This window comes from Penicillium waksmanii (assembly GCF_028829765.1).
Source record: "Penicillium waksmanii strain IBT 27052 chromosome Unknown utg000009l:1.0-4314994.0:1.0-4318279.0, whole genome shotgun sequence".
Classification (NCBI taxonomy): domain Eukaryota; kingdom Fungi; phylum Ascomycota; class Eurotiomycetes; order Eurotiales; family Aspergillaceae; genus Penicillium; species Penicillium waksmanii.
In genome coordinates this window covers 49,728-65,680 of record NW_026643255.1, presented here as the reverse complement: position 1 = coordinate 65,680, position 15,953 = coordinate 49,728, and the positions used below count along the sequence as shown (strand labels likewise).

The window sequence follows — 15,953 nt, the reverse complement described above, 5'->3', positions numbered from 1 at the left end:
AGCCAGTTCATAGCGGGGAAATACGAGACTGGGCGCCTTACCAGCTGTTCACCACATTCCAGAGAGAAAAAAAAATGGAGGCTGGGTTACTTTGGGTTGGGCAAGGTTCTTGGGCAAGGCTGTCGATCAATTCATTCATTGAGGGGCTTGGGAACCCCTCAATGGTGCCATGCGGCTGAATTGCCCGGCTTGCATTCGCTAGCTCCATTCAAAGCTTGCACTTCAAGCTGTCGACACACCCGCATGGCCACGGTCCGGTATTCCAAATTCGTCTTTATCCCCGAGCTGAATGGTTTTCTCGCAGATGACGAGGATGTGAAGCGGAGCGTGGTAGAATATGAGCGGTGTCGAGGCCCAGCCCGTGTTGCATGCATGCACGATGCATCCTTTCGAGGCTCGCACAATTGAGTCGGTTCAAGAACTGGGGACGAGACGGGCCGTGCATAGGTTGGGTGGTGCTATATTCGCATATCTGCCTTCTCGCGACTCTTTGTTTCCCCTTGACGGCATACTCTATCCTGTACTCCTGTACTCCATCTTTCACAGGAAGGTGAATATGAGAACTTCCATCGTTTGGTTGTCGCTTTTAGCGACCGGGGCTACTGCACTATCTACATCTTCAAGTTACGATGAAACCCCCGCGGTTATTCCTGTCGCCCCAGCGACAACTCCAGGGCCCGCGGCCCGGGGGCTATTAGTGCCAGAGGCTGTGACTGTCACTGTGACTATAGGAGTGACCATCGGCGTTGGGGCTGGTCAGATTCATACCATCACGAACACGGTGACAAATACCATCACAAACACCATAACGTGCACTATCACAGATAAAGTTGCCGATACAGTCACAAATACCATCACGAATACTCAGATCGACACAGTGACAGAAACTATAACCAACCCCGAAAGTGCGACTAAGACCGAGACTGTCACAGAAACCACTACCAGGACTGTGAGTGATGGGGCAAGTGCTACGGTTACACAGACTATCACCAATACTATTACGGACTCTGCAACGGAGACTATCACTCAAACAGTGAGCGGCACAGGAAGCACAACAGTGACTGAGACTATAAGTGTCCCAGCATCCACAGAGACTATCACTCAAACAGTGAGCGGCACAGGAAGCATAACAGTGACTGAGACGATAAGTGCCCCTGCAACCACAGTAACAGATGTTTCTTCAACAACAATAACACTCGGTCGGTCAACCACCACAATTATCACGACATCAACAGTCACTGCAGGTGAATCCACTGTCACTTTGCCTGGGTCAACCGTCACAGTTTCAGGGACAGACGTAACTCTAGCTGGATCAACTGTCACCGCCCCAGGAACAACAGTGGCAGGACCTACGATTGTGACAACTGAAACCGCCCCAGGAAGTGTATCAACAATTCCTGCATCTACAATTACAACGGTCCTCACTATCTCTGCTAGCACCGTGACATTGCCAAGGGGGACCAGTATTATCCCAGGCTTAACAATAACTACGGTCATCACACAACCTCCTAACACAGTAACCCTTCCAGGTACGTATGATAGATGCCCTATTATTGGACTTTACTAAATATTCCGCTTTCAGGAACCATCAGAACAGTCCCCGTTACAGTCACCAGCGTTGAATCCGGGGCGGGACTCACAGAGACACAAAGTTCAGGAAGCACCGTGACTCTTAGCGTGTCAGTTTGCTCGACACTAATTATCAACCCGACGTATACACCTCCTTCGAGGCTACCAGCCGACTACACTTGGGGTTGCCCACCGGGATTCCTTTGTTCTCCATCTCACACCGGTGGCAGGGCTGGGTGCAATGTCGAATCTGGACTTCCTGCTGAAGGCTACATTTGTGCCCCATCTGATTGTATTCCAGCCCCGCCTCTGATATTCAACCAATCCTGGGCATCTGATACAAATGGCCAACATTTCAGTTTCTCTCGGGATTATTACAACCTGGATCCAGAGGAATTCGGTCTGAAGTATGATATCTTCCAAACGGGAGAAGAGCACAATGCGACACAGAGTAAACGTGGCATCCTGCCCTTGCAGGGCGATTCATCCGGCGTCTTTTTGGGCTCTATAGAGCGCAGAGATATCTCGGAAATCCCCGGCGTATGTTATAACGATTGCAACGACGCGGCACTAGAACAACAAGCCACTGGAAAAAGGCCAGAGCTATGTCAAAGTGATTCGGTTTATCTACTGGATATTGGAAATTGCAAGACGTGTATCGGCCACTATGCGAGCTCCTCGTCAGATGCATTCTCATTACTTCTACCATCGTTTGCTCAATTCCTGAATTATTGCTCTGACCTGACGACGATATCAACAACTTCGACCAACGCAGTACAAACAAGCCACACCGAGAGTAGTGCCACAACAACATCGAACAGTGAAGTAACAGAATCAACTACGCAGAGCATCTCTAGTACCCGGAAATCAAGCACATTTGCAAGTTATTCATCTGAGATGACGGCCTCAACAGCAATCACTGGCATAGCAACAACCACTGGCTCAGTGATGGGCACGGGATCAGACAGCACCACCAGACCAGCTAGCAGCACCAAGCCATTGAAAATAACAGGGTCAACAATAATTGTCGGCTCAACCACAATCATTGGCCCTACAACGATTATCGGCTCAACGACCACAGAGGGCTCAAATCACTCAGGTGTGTCTATTACACATGGAGGTAGTGGAAAAGGCGGCACAAAGTCGACCTCGACGATAATAGAGTGCAAGACTACCATCATTGGGCCTCTGGACGAGAGCCAGTCTGCAGTGACGATGGCTCAAACAAATGATGACCCAAACAAAACATCCACGTCAACCCTTGGAAGTTCTACCAATGATCGAAACACTCCTACCACAACTACATCGCTGAATGTTGCACGCAGCAGGACGCAGTTTTCGAATGGATCTCTGTTGGGTCTTTTTCTGCCTATTGTGGCACATTTACTTTGAACAGGTGGACTTCTAGATGCTTGTATATATTGTTAGTCAGCTCCGTGAATAGAAAGATAAATACTAGTAATAATACATGGGATCAAGCAAATAATTGGAATTATTATAAATAGCAAACAACTAGACGTAAAACTCAAACCGTTATTTAGATAAGCAAGTGGAATGTTAGGACTGAGAAAGTCAAATTACGCAACAACCTTGGGACAGTTGGCTTGAACAGTCTAGACCGACTTACGGCAGAATTAACAGTCCATGGTCGATTCCTCGGGTTTTAGGCATAAAACTCATGGATTCAGCGTCTTTTCACTTTGTTACTTCTACACCACATAAGACGTGAAACGTTCAACTCCTTCCACTACCACTACATACCTATCCAATTAGCATTAAATTCAATTCATTAACTCGTCTTGACTTCTAGGAATTCTTGGCTCGGTCCTATTTCATATATCCAAATATTTCCGCCCGTCACCGCATCACGGAACCCAAGATAACTGTTCTATTGGCCACTGTAACCAATAATGGTACTCCTCAACGAGGAAACAATAGATTCCACGGATCAGATGAATGCTCAATTTCTGTATCCATCACATTCATTCCAGCTCGGGGGTGATCGCACAGGGATAGGAGAAAATGATAAAGGCTCCAGGCTTCCTGTGAAGAACCTTGGAAGGAGATAGAGATTATAATCCGATCCTGAGAGCAGCTTAACAAATATATCGGCTGTCTGAAAAATTCGAAGACCATCCTCCTCCGACTCGGAAATGGCGAAGGACTTACATAGGTCATCAATGGCACCAAAATAGCACTCGTATGGGCATAGTCGGACGAACCCATGGAGGTGTAGATAATAAGATAGAGGGACGCTTCTGTTTCTTATAGTGGGGGTAATAAGAACGATATTTAGAATCTGCCATTGGGCTTATGTATCAATAACTTCCAAGATTGACTGGAGGCAAATTTACATAGTGAAGTCTATCGCTCCTAATTAGACCCACGAAGCTAAACTTGAATGGAAGAGAACTCGAAAATCTTTGACCGAGCCGGTATCTCGTATTCGCAAATTAGTGTTCGCAATTTGTATTCACGCATGCGAAAAATCACTGGCGGCCAGTTTGCTCTAAGCTGTCATTTTGACTGTTATTTGCACCTTGGTTCCGGGTCGCGATGTATTAGGCTAAACCTTTCTCAGCTAACCCTTGGAGTCCCCTCGCCATAATGTCTTAAATCAATACCGCTTTTCAAATACTGGGGAGAGTAGAAGAATTATATTTTGATTTAGGTCGCGGCCAACCAGAATTTTCCTGCTATTCAACATAAACTACAAGTGTGACTAAGTCCCAGTGTAGTAAACATAAAACTTGAATTTGATAAAGGTTTGACACCTATAAGCTTTTCAGGAGCGATCAAGAATAATTCAGGCATAACTATCCGATGGTTTCATGAGTTTCCCGTGCAGAGGAAATATCCGAAAGGCCGCTTCTGCCCGGTCGTTGCAATATAAGATCGTGGTATGAGTACGTAGACTAGATGGATAACTAGTATCCGAGAGAATCTTACACAAGATAGCTATTCAGTGGATTGGCGCTTGGCCACCTGGGCAAATTCATTCAGGGATTTTCACGGCCCGGCGATCCAGGTCTCATCAACGGTATAGCCAGTCTATTGAATTTAAAGAAGAAGCCAAATGGGCATAGATAACACAGGTCTCTCTCAATAAAGATAAGCCATCCAAGAATTACTATCTCCAACATCTCTATACGATGGTAAAATTGATTTCTTATATCCCTTCAAAGAATTTAAACTTCGATAGTGCTGGCAAAATTAAAGTTCAAACTTGCTGCCCGTACCCTTGGCGCCTGTAGATCAATTCCGTTTCATCCAGTTCCTTATGCTGGCCGGTGAAAATCTGGCTTGGATGGAACACGATAAAGATGGCCATAACACACATCATAAGGGTCGCGTCGAAAATATAGGCAAAGTACTCATGTCTTTGCAAAAAGCCAGTTGATCCTTGAATGTACTCAACGACTCGGTAGAGGCAACGGACCATAATCATGAAACTAGCGAAGTAAAGAACCTTCATGTCATAATCCCAGTTGAATGAAGCGGCCATAGCAGCGGACGTGGGATTACCTGACATCCGTTTATGGAAAACAATTGAAACAGAAACGAAGAAACCAAAGAAGATAATCTGGACGATAAGTCCTACGAATACGACTCAGTAGCTGGGAGATGTGTCCAATACGACAACCCAGCAGAACCTCGAAGGACCGTCTCAAAACCACGGTCAAGAATGAACACCACCCCGAGCAACTAAAAAATATTCAGAGGACCTGTCACATAGTCGGCCAAGATACCAATTATCGGGATGCTTAATCAGTATTCCATATCTTCGCCAACATTCATCATGGAAACGCTGTTGAAAATAATTCAAAGACAAAAAAACATGATTTTGTGGGGAGGGGCCAAAAGGGAGTATGCAGAGAATAAGTAATCTGGCTTTCAAAGCAGTTAAAAATTCAATATCAGTCTATCTAGGTGGAGGAACAGGGCCAATAAATCTTTAAAGGCCTCTTGTAATACGTAGTCTTACCCAGACGGCATTAGACACCAAGGAAATATCTATGTTCGTTCGCTTTTGTTGTTTAATAAGGCCAACAAAGCATAACTCAGAAGTAGCGAGACATCAGTACACTCGGTTGGTTAGTTGGTTGATTTCATCTATCCACAGCCTTTCGCAAGTTGAGTGTATACTTTACTCAAACAACAAAACAAATCCATTCTCGGCCTAGTGAATAGCGTCAATATCTGAGGTGGAAAAATAACAGTAAGGCTTAGAAATTGCTTTGCCGAAAGCAGTACATTCGAGCATTCATCTAGCATTGGGTTTCAACTGCTCCTTTCCCAATCCAACAAAGTCTTACAACTTGCTAACGTTTGGGGATGATTGGAACCTAGAACTTGGTTCCGCTTGACTACGCAAATTCGTAGTAAGTCAATGGCCTGAGCACTGTGCCCTGAATCCTTCCTGGCGAAAGCAAGACTAGCCATGCTCAACAGCGTATCTGGGTGATCCTGACCGAGCCTCGTCTTGCGAGCCTCCATAACCTGCACCAAGAGCTGTTCAGCTTCATCAAGTAGGCCTTGCTTCCGGTACGTCGATGCCAGGCTTGCCATACTCGACAGTGTCGAGGGGTGATATTCGCCGAGCCTCCTCTTGCGAATCTCTATTACGTGCACCAGAAACTTCTCGGCCTCCTCCTCCCGGCCTTGTTTTCGGTACAATGACGCCAGACTGGCCATGCTCGACAGTGTATCAGGATGCACCTCGCCGAGTATCGTCTTGCGAGCCTCTACCACCTGCACCAGCAGTTTCTCGGCCTCATCCGACCGACCCTGCTTGCGGTACGTCGCTGCCAGGCTGGCCATACTCGACAGCGTAGAGTGATGACGCTCACCGAGCCTCCTCCTGCGAGCCTCCATTACCTGAACGTCAAGCTGTTGGGATTCTTCCCATCGGCCCTGGTCCCGGTAGGTAGCTGCCAGGCTAGCCATGCTCGACAATGTATCGGGATGATCCTCGCCGAGCCTCCTGTGACGAGCGTCCTTTACCTGCACTAGGAGCTGCTCGGCCTTCTCCGACCGACCCTGCTTTCGGTACGTCCATGCTAGGTTGGCTATACTTGTCAAGGTTAAAGGATGCTCCTCGCCGAGACTACTCTTGCGAGCCTTCATTGCTTGTATTGAGAGTTGCTCGGATTCTTCCCATCGGCCCTGGTCCCGGTAGGTTGCTGCTAGGTTAGCCATACTTGATAGTGTATCCGGATGCCCCTCCCCGAGCCTCATCCTACGAGCCTCCATTACCTGCACTAAGAGCTGCTCGGCTTCCTTCCAGCGGGCCTTCTTCCGATACGTCGATGCCAGGCTAACCATACTTGACAGTGTATCAAAATGCTCCTCACCGAGACTCGCCTTGCGAGCCTTTATGATTTGCACTTCGAATTGTTCGGCCTCATCCCAGCGGCCCTGCTTTCGGTATGTCGAAGCCAGGTTGGCCAAACTTGACAGCGTAGAGGGATGGTTCTCGCCGAGCTTAGTCCTGCGAATTTCCATTACCTGCACCTCAAGTTCCTCGGCCTTGTCCCACTGTCCCTCATGTAGGTATGCTGTTGCCAAAATATCTGTGCAGTCAAGGACTTCTTCATGCTCGTCACCCAAAATAGATACCAATGCATTCCTTGATATTGATGCCATTTCTCTCACATCGACGATGTTACCACTTTTCAACGCATACCACGCGCCTCTGAAAAGTAACCTAGCCCATTGTTGTATGGATGTAAGCAATGATGGCCGTTGTAACATTGCTGATTTGACATGAGGAAAGAGAGGCCGGCACCTCGCCCAATTCTCGTATTCTCCAGTGGGAAACTGCTCCCAGAGGTTAAGAATAGATTTATCTCTCCATTGATCCAGCTCTCCATGAGATTTTAACCATGCACGTGTAGCCAACTGCACTAGCCGATGCATCGTAAAGGAATTGTTATCCTCATTGACAGATATGATTGAAAAGTTTCTCAATATACTGACATCATCTTCGAAATCGGGGTCTACATCAGATTTGGATATCTCCCTGTCCCAGAGGTCATCCAGAAGCCCTGCTTTCGATGTGTAGTTGGCATTTGACTGATGACGGATTAGGTTCTCTGGTATTCCCTGCCGATCGAAAAGGCTCATGAGAGAAAGTAATTTAGCTGCAGATGGTTTTGTTTGGCGTATATAATCGAACGATATATGCCACGTTACCAGGATAGAATTTTTTGCTTCCCAGTCCCGATAGAGATGACCTGCTTGGGTCTCTAGAAGCTTTGTTGCGTGATTATCACTCCCCTGAAAGTCCTTCAGGTATTGTGAGACTGAATAGCGAGGTCCCCGATTCCTGATACAGCTAGCGGCTTGTACTATTGCTAGCGGTGTAAACTCCAACGCATTCACTAAGTGTTGACACTCCGAGCTTTCGCTAGGTTGTCTGAGTGTCCGTTGGAGGAGCTCTAGCGCCTCCGACTCTTCCATCGGTTGCACTTCAATGATGTTCTTATCAGAGACTACTTTCAACGCGATCTCTCTAGATCGGCTTGTGATAATGATAGATCCATGTTGGCTTCTAGGAATGTATTCCAACAGAGGTTTTGCCGACGCAGTCCATGTAGATGCTGTCGGATCAACTGTGTCTGCCGACGAAAAGGAACAAAGAAGCTTATCATCATCCACATTATCAAGGATGCAGATCCATTTCTCCATCTTGCTATCCCGGAGGTGGTTCTCGATGAGTTTGAATATATTTGCTTGAGGATCCTGACGACCGGGGATTTTGAGCTGGTCCGCGATGTCACGGAAACTTTGTTCGAACCGGGCTTTGTTACTTGCGTGAACCCAGAAAACCCATGTTTCTGGCGATTTTGTTCGGATTCGGTAGGAATATTCGATGGCAAGTTGCGATTTTCTTTTTGTTGTGAGCGATAAACTTCGTAACTGGTTGGTCTGCACTCACCCCACACCACCGAGGCCGACCAGCGCTATCCTTGAGGCTAGGGTTGAGCTTCTCTCGTGGATTCGATCAAGTAGCGTGTCGCGACTGACAAAGTCCGGGTCGCGCGCGAATGGGACAGTCGATAACGGGATGGGTGGAGTTTCCGGTCGCTCTAAAGTGCGAAGCGGCGGTTAGTCAGTCGATCCGGGCCGTGCTCGATGCCTGGCTTACCCGCAGGTAGATGGAACTCTGCATTGATCGAGCCATGGTTGTCTCCAATCTGGAGACCATGGTTGTTATCACGGAATGATATCGAAGCCATGATCAAGCCAAGTTTAATTTGATTGGAAACAAAGAATCAAAGGAAGACGTTGTCTGTCACTCAGCTGTGAGGGGCACGCTCTAAGCCTCACTATCAGGTGATATCCCGCGGCGCTAAGTCGGACTGGGCATTGAACTAGCGGGCAACCCACCTCGATCATTTCAATCGGCCCTTCCTGTATGAATGTTCGATGGCATTCACGTTCCTGAGAACCGGAATAAACAGAGCCAGAATTCCCAGGTCAAGTGCAGCATGCGTTGACTAGCCAAATCCCATAAAGCACACAACGGACCGATCGACTATAGCGCCCTTCTTTGCGGCGTAGCGAAAGATCCCGGATCAGCCATCATTTGGTGAACCAAAAGGGATTTCGAAGATTATTGAAGACTCTCATTGTCTGTCTGTACACTTCAATCAATCCTCCAGGAAGTCCGGTTATATTTGCTGGTATTTGGTTTAGTCCGACATCCAATATATTCGGCTTGCCATCCTTTGTCCAACGATCACTTTCAGTTCGATACCAGGTCTTCAGATTGAGATAGGAAGCGAATGAGGTCGATCAAGAGTCTTTTGGCCGGACGCAGGGACGGTAAAGGGTCGGGAGCCGTGAGAGGGATGGGTGGCTGTTCATATGATGGTAATTAACATTGAGTTGAAAAGGCAAGGCCAGGCGGCGCAAACACACCGTCGGGAATACTACATTCCGGCCAGCCGGAGGGCTGAGCCTTCCTCAATCGGGGCCTATCAGATACGTCGAGCAAAGCGGCCACGTTTCCAACAGATCTCTTTGGCGATGGGAGCGCAACTGTACTATGACCCAATGGCCGGCATCATCAGGCTTGCCCAGCATGAGAGGCGGTTGCATGGCAATGCGTTGAATCCACGCGGCGTAGCGCGTCGTACCCGGCTCGGTCGCGTCGGGCGCAATACTAACCCTGAGCCTGCAAGGGAAAAGGAACAGGAATATTAGCGATTCGCTCTGGGTGAATATGGGACAAAGCTTCAATTGGGAGCCAATGTCGAACCTTATGGTCACAATAGCAATGCGCCAGCATAGACTCCTCGGCGTGTGATTCTGCCGGCGACGATGCTAAGGATCGGGAGCATTGACCAACCACGCGAAGCTTGTGCTGGGAAGAATCGCCAGCCCGGGATGATCCAACCAACAAGAACCCGAGAGCATTGGGTTTATTATGCCAGAATTCACTCAACGTGCGGACTGCTTTCGGCGCGATCTATCATAAACGGTCAGTAGAGGTTACTTGGAAATTCTGCTTCACTCACTCTTCCTACAACCCGAGTAAGGCCGCAAATTCAGGCAAGGTAGAGACGTCGACTCTAGTTACTTAGGACTATATTACTGGTATAATCCTATAAGCAAAAAGCTTATTAAGCTAACAGTACAGAATCTAAAGGCCTTTACAAGCTATACAGAGGAAGATAGTCTGTTAAAAACCTACAACAACGTCCCTAAATCAATCTATAGAAAGCTATATATACAGGAGCAGAAGCGACTTAAGAGACAAAAGAGAGGCCCTCAGTCCACCAACGTTCTTCCTATATAGGCTTCTCCTCTTTCTGTACCAACTATACTGACTCTAATACCGATTTTGTATCCAGAAAAAGCACCTCTATATTTCCTCAAAATCCCTAATATACAGGACCTTACTGTTGGTAGATATAGTAACTGGCAGTAATCCTAAGTAAATAATAAGAAATTTAAGGAGAAGTTTCAGAAAGCTTATAATACTGCCTAGGCATCGCCAGAACCCACTATAACCCGGACCCAACCCAGCCCAACCCAACCCAAAATGGGTTTTGGGTCGAATACTATAACCCATTTGGGAACCCAGTGGGTTCCCATTTTAGTGTAAACAAGGCAAATATACCAAGCTTTTAAATACAGCATGTATTAGTACTGTTTTTAGGCCTTATATATAGGTATTTTTCAGTTTTTATTTAGTATTATTATTATTCTATATAAAAAAGCCTAAAAGTAGTGTATTTACAAATAAAATAAATTACAGAGCTCTATGTGCAGGCGCCAGATGAGCGAGTCGATCCAGCAGGGCACTGTAGAAGCGCGAGAGTTGATTATGTTAGCAATAAGAATATTGACATAATATCGAGCACTGCTTAGTGGTCGTCATAAAATATACAGCCTGCGGGTGCCTTATACATTGTCTATTGCAGGAAGACGATGGATCACAGCCTGTTGTTGGTGTACAAATGCAGCTTCTATTTTACATCAGCTTTCAGATAGCTCTGCAACCTAAGACGATCGTGAAGGAGACTAACGGCGTAGACTGTCTAAGGATCAGTCCAAGTAAACTGGAAGATCCACTCCCGTTGTCGCAGTAGCCAGATTGATCCCCTAATTTCCGACACTTTAATAAATCAGTGTGTTAGTATTAACAGCCTCTTTCCATACCCACAAATCTTACCTTGGCGTCACAAGCGGCCGGGTCGCAGCCACCCCCAACCCCAACGCCAATGTCCCCAATGTCACCACCCCCAGTATCAATGCCAATGCCACCACCATCCCCATTGCCAACATTGTTACCCCCATGGGAAACCTTACCCCCACCCCTAGGCCCACCCCACTTTACCAGGGCATCTTCTTCAGTGAGTGCAGTGACAAGATCACAACATGAAAGGGCTAGAAGAGCGAAACGCATTTTTATAGAGGCGCCTGCTTCAAATGTGAAATAGTTTAGTAGGGAATTTTATCAGTTTGAACCGGTCGAACTAGTTGTTGTAATGAAAAATAATACGCTACCCTCCTAGCTAAATTGTCTGCTGGTGGCCTTTTATAAAATTGTCTAGGATTTGTTATTATGGTTAAAATGCTAAGACATTTTCCCTAGAATCTAGACAACTTTAATTTTCTTGAAGGTCAGGCAGGGGCTTATGGTATGCGTACAAATGCTGGCAAAATATTCCGGCGATTATTGTCGCGACAGAAAAATGGGTCAAAACATGCGATTCGACCAAAAAGTGCGCACGCACAGTTTAGTCTCTGTACGGTGGTATTTTTGCCTCGACAATTATACCTGAGCTTCACGGAACCTGATTGGCCATCTGTGCGTGCGCCCGGCCTAGGGCCGTGTCCCGGGAACTCTTCAAATTTTTAAGACTTCATTTTTTTGCTCCTCTCCTCAGAGACAAAAGATAAAGCGCGAATTAGCGAGAGGCAGCGAGTTTTATTATATCCCGAACATCACGATATACCACTTTTTTACTAAATCATATAGCAGCCTTCACTCGGTGAGAAAGAAAGTTCTAAGACCGGCGGATTGTATTATCTGTTATAGTTCAGATAAATGATTACTTTTACTCATTCATTAAAAAAAAGTGACGGTAACATTGCCCGCCCAGGCCCGCCCCACGTTTCTTGACCGTCTTCTCTAAGCAGTGCGGTGATAAAGCACATAAAAGGGCAATAAAACCGAAACGTATTTTATAAAAATGCTTACTAGAAAGATTTAACAATTTGGCAGGTAAAGGATATCAGTCTAAATCTGCTATACTGCTTATCGTACTGAAAATAATTTTATAACTATTGTCTAAGTCTCTTAATGGAGAGAGTGTTGGTTGTATAACTCTAGTGTGCTTACAGTCATTCTTTAACTGTCTGAATTTTGCAAGTTATTATAATCAAAACGCTTAGACATGTTCCCTGGAATGTGAAAACCTTGAACTTCATTTTCTGGCATGCCAGAGGTTTATGGTATGCGCCTTAGTTCTGGCAACATGCTTTGGCAGTCAGAATTAATTTATGTGGGATCTAATTAGCGGCCTGTGTATGCTCCTGGCCAAACCGTTGTATTCGGATTTTTACACCTATAAATCTAAGTCTATATTAAATTACCATCGACTGTGAGAGAGAGGTAAAGTGTACATTAGCTGTCTAATCTTGTAGTGATTTTTTTCCGGGTGAATATAGCGCTAATCCACAAAATATTAGACTAATAAATTATCTATAAACTAAAGCACTATTATTAGAGAAAATAGATACTTAAGGTATTTAATATACTTGACTAACATATAGATCCTTGTGGTTTAAGAGGGTGTTCTTGAATGTAACAGCCAGGCAAGGGGACACACAGAGACCAAGCAGATCCTATATGACTCTATTCTGATTGCCGGAATATTTTGCCGGAATCTAAGGACATACTATAAGCTTCTTGACTTCTGTATAATTACTGTTCGTGTAAAATAAAAATCAATAGTTCACATTCTAGGCAACATTTCTAAGTGATTTATTTATAATAAGGAACTTTATTTAATAAATAACCGTAGAAACACGCTGAATATAATACCTAAGAAGCAAGACAGGCCGTTTCTAGTCTAACGACCAGTACAACAAGGTTAACCATTTTTTTTCTATAAATTTTCTTTTCTATCATCTTTAGCAAACGACGCTCCTATGAAAATGCGTTTCGCTCTTGTTACCCTTTTATGCTGTGCTGTTGTCACTGCGCTTACTGGAGAAGAAACTCCAGAGAAGTGGGGTGGGCCAAGGAGTGGAGACAAAATTTCCTACGGAGGTCATAATTTTGATAATGGGGATGGTGGTGATATTGGAGACATTGGGGTTGGGGTTGGGGGTGGAGGCAGTGGGGGTGGTTGCAATACGGCCGCTTGTGACGCTAAGGTACGATTTGTGGATATCCAGAGGTTGCTAAATACTAACATACTAATTTAATTAAGTGTCGGAAACAAGGTCACCCATCAGGCTACTGCGACAACGGTAGTGGATCTCCTAATTTACCTGGACTTAACCTTGGACAAACGACGCCGTAGGTCTCTTTCTTAATCATCTAGGGATTGCAGAGCGATCTGGAAGCTGATATGAAATAGACGCTGTATCTGTGTCCTGAACCCGCCAGATTGTGATTCTCCTTCTTCTTTTTGTGATAGGCAATGTGTAAGATGGCCCCAGACTGCATATTATGTGACGATGGCTAAGTGGTGCTTGATAGTGTGCGTCCGGCTTGACCTGTTGCAATGGGGCCTGTGTCAACCTCCAGAGCAGTGCAAGTAACTGTGGCACTTGTGGGAACACTGTGAGTTGGACCCAGGCCGCATGTCTCTAGTAGGCTTGCAATTGTCTCGAAGGACTTACCGCTAATGTGATAAAGTGCCCTGCTAAATCCCCTTGCTCATCTGGTGCCTGTCTATGCGTGAGTTTCAAGGCGCGGACTGATTATGCGGTAGGGTCCGCACCGAACAACCTCGCAGTGGGCGACTTCAACAACGATGGGCATCTAGATATTGTGGCTGTGAACGAGTTCAGCAATTCAGTGAGCGTCTTGATCAATACTGGATCGGGGAGCTTCCTGGCCCAGGCTGTATACCATGTAGGGTCCACTCCAGTCGGAGTTGCAGTGGGCGACTTCAACAATGATGGCCATCTCGATATTGTGACAACAAGTGAGCTGGATAATACGGTGAGCGTCCTGATCAGTACCGGAGCGGGGAGCTTTCTGCCGCAGGCTATATACTCAGTGGGCTCTTTGCCTGCAGAAGCTGCGGTGGGTGACTTCAACAATGATGGTTATCTCGATATCGTTGCTTCAAATGTCAACGATGGTACAGTGAGCGTCTTACTCGGTACTGGATCTGGCTTCCAGCCGCAGACCACCTTTGCCGTTGGGTCCGGGCCGTGGAGCGTTGCTGTAGGTTACATTGATGGAGATAATTATCTTGATATTGTTACTTCAAATTACGACGCCAATACCGTTAGCGTCTTGCGTGGAACTGGTACTGGAAGCTTCCAGTCGCAGAATATATACCCTGCAGGACCCGGGCCAATTGGTGTTGCACTGGAGGACTTTAACGGAGATGGCCATCTCGATATCGTATCTGCGAATCTCGGCACCACTACAGTAAGCGTCTTGCTCGGCACTGGGTCTGGCTTCCAGTCGCAGACTACATTCAACGTTGGGGGTGGGCCAAGCGATATTGGAGTGGGTGACTTTAACAATGACGGTCATCAAGACATCGTGGCTACGAACAGGAACGATAATACAGTAAGCGTTTTGCTCGGAACTGGACTGGGGGCCTTCCAAGAGCAGGCCGTATTCCCCGTTGGGTCTGTGCCGATCGGTGTTGCAGTGGGCAACTTCAACGGAGATGGCTATCTTGATATTGCGACTGCGGATGATGTCAGCGATACAGTTAGCGTTTTACTCGGGAACTCTTGCAGCGCTTAGAGCCTAACTAGTGTAATGGGGATTTCCGCTCTCAACAACGGTATCCTGTAGTCATGTGATCAGGGCCTTAGCAACAAGGCTACTATTTCGTTTCGTGAGATTAAGTAGCGTTCGTTCGATAGTATCAATAACAATATGTATATTCCGCCTCATAAAATGTTCTACTGAGGCTGCTGAGGTTGCAGTATTGATATACTGCTTATAAAAGGTTCTCTTATTTGTTCTATCGTTCCTCTCTAGCGTCTCGCTTTGCCTACGACTCTCTTATACTCTGTGAGTATAGTGGTTTTAGTTCTCTTGTAATTGACCTGTCTGCTTGACAGACTGGCAGCGAGCATTCCTATCTTATATATAGCGTCCCCGGGAAGGCTTATTTAATTAAGGGTTCGACATCACCAGAACCCATGTCAACCATGACCCTAAATATATTCCGACCCGTCAGGGGGGGGGGGGGGTTACCCGCATAGAAAAGTCTTGGCAAGGGGCTACGAGTTGATACATAACCTCCCCCCCCCCAACTAGGTCAACCCTCTATATTTTTCGATCGAGGTTTTTGGAAGTTTGATTAAAATTATCTAAACTATCCTCATATCAGGTTTGATAGGATGATTTCTAGTGGGAAGGGTAAAGCCCTAAGGGGTCTGATTTTGGTAGCAGTCACATGTTGACCTAATTGGCGGGCGCCACGATTGAACGATCTCTCACGATTGAACGATCCTTTTTGTAAATTTACCATCACCACCACCTTTTTACCATAGATTTAAGCAAAATGACCATCAATAAGCATATAAGCGCGGCCTGCCAAAAGGCTAGGACTCTCAAAAAGCCTAATTTCGCCGCGTTGTCGCGTGAATATTACGTTCCCGGACAGCGCCTCTGGGCGCGTGCAAAAGGTCGACAATCTAGAACCAATTGCCCTGCACTC

The 15,953-nt window shown here is 46.2% G+C and overlaps 6 protein-coding genes across 6 annotated transcripts; 3 read left to right on the top strand and 3 right to left on the bottom strand.

Moving 5' to 3' along the window:
* Positions 1-243: 243 nt before the first annotated feature.
* On the top strand, positions 244-2,961 carry N7481_010387 (uncharacterized protein; the record flags this gene model as incomplete). The annotated part of the gene is made up of 3 exons (XM_057269606.1): positions 244-344; positions 625-1,529; positions 1,583-2,961. The coding sequence occupies 3 exons, from the start codon at positions 244-246 to the stop codon at positions 2,959-2,961; spliced, it is 2,385 nt and encodes a 794-aa protein (XP_057116780.1).
* Positions 2,962-4,789: 1,828 nt separating this feature from the next.
* Positions 4,790-5,074, bottom strand: N7481_010386 (uncharacterized protein; the record flags this gene model as incomplete). The annotated part of the gene is made up of 1 exon (XM_057269605.1): positions 4,790-5,074. The coding sequence occupies one exon, from the start codon at positions 5,072-5,074 to the stop codon at positions 4,790-4,792; it is 285 nt and encodes a 94-aa protein (XP_057116779.1).
* Positions 5,075-5,850: 776 nt separating this feature from the next.
* Positions 5,851-8,810, bottom strand: N7481_010385 (uncharacterized protein; the record flags this gene model as incomplete). Its single annotated transcript, XM_057269604.1, has 3 exons — positions 5,851-8,461; positions 8,510-8,660; positions 8,720-8,810. 3 exons carry the CDS (start codon positions 8,808-8,810, stop codon positions 5,851-5,853), a joined length of 2,853 nt encoding a protein of 950 aa, XP_057116778.1.
* A 2,310-nt stretch (positions 8,811-11,120) lies between these two features.
* Positions 11,121-11,488, bottom strand: N7481_010384 (uncharacterized protein; the record flags this gene model as incomplete). Its single annotated transcript, XM_057269603.1, has 2 exons — positions 11,121-11,197; positions 11,242-11,488. The coding sequence occupies 2 exons, from the start codon at positions 11,486-11,488 to the stop codon at positions 11,121-11,123; spliced, it is 324 nt and encodes a 107-aa protein (XP_057116777.1).
* A 1,757-nt stretch (positions 11,489-13,245) lies between these two features.
* Positions 13,246-13,616, top strand: N7481_010383 (uncharacterized protein; the record flags this gene model as incomplete). The annotated part of the gene is made up of 2 exons (XM_057269602.1): positions 13,246-13,467; positions 13,524-13,616. 2 exons carry the CDS (start codon positions 13,246-13,248, stop codon positions 13,614-13,616), a joined length of 315 nt encoding a protein of 104 aa, XP_057116776.1.
* Positions 13,617-13,899: 283 nt separating this feature from the next.
* On the top strand, positions 13,900-15,028 carry N7481_010382 (FG-GAP repeat domain-containing protein; the record flags this gene model as incomplete). The annotated part of the gene is made up of 2 exons (XM_057269601.1): positions 13,900-13,908; positions 13,955-15,028. The coding sequence occupies 2 exons, from the start codon at positions 13,900-13,902 to the stop codon at positions 15,026-15,028; spliced, it is 1,083 nt and encodes a 360-aa protein (XP_057116775.1).
* Between the last annotated feature and the right edge of the window lie 925 nt (positions 15,029-15,953).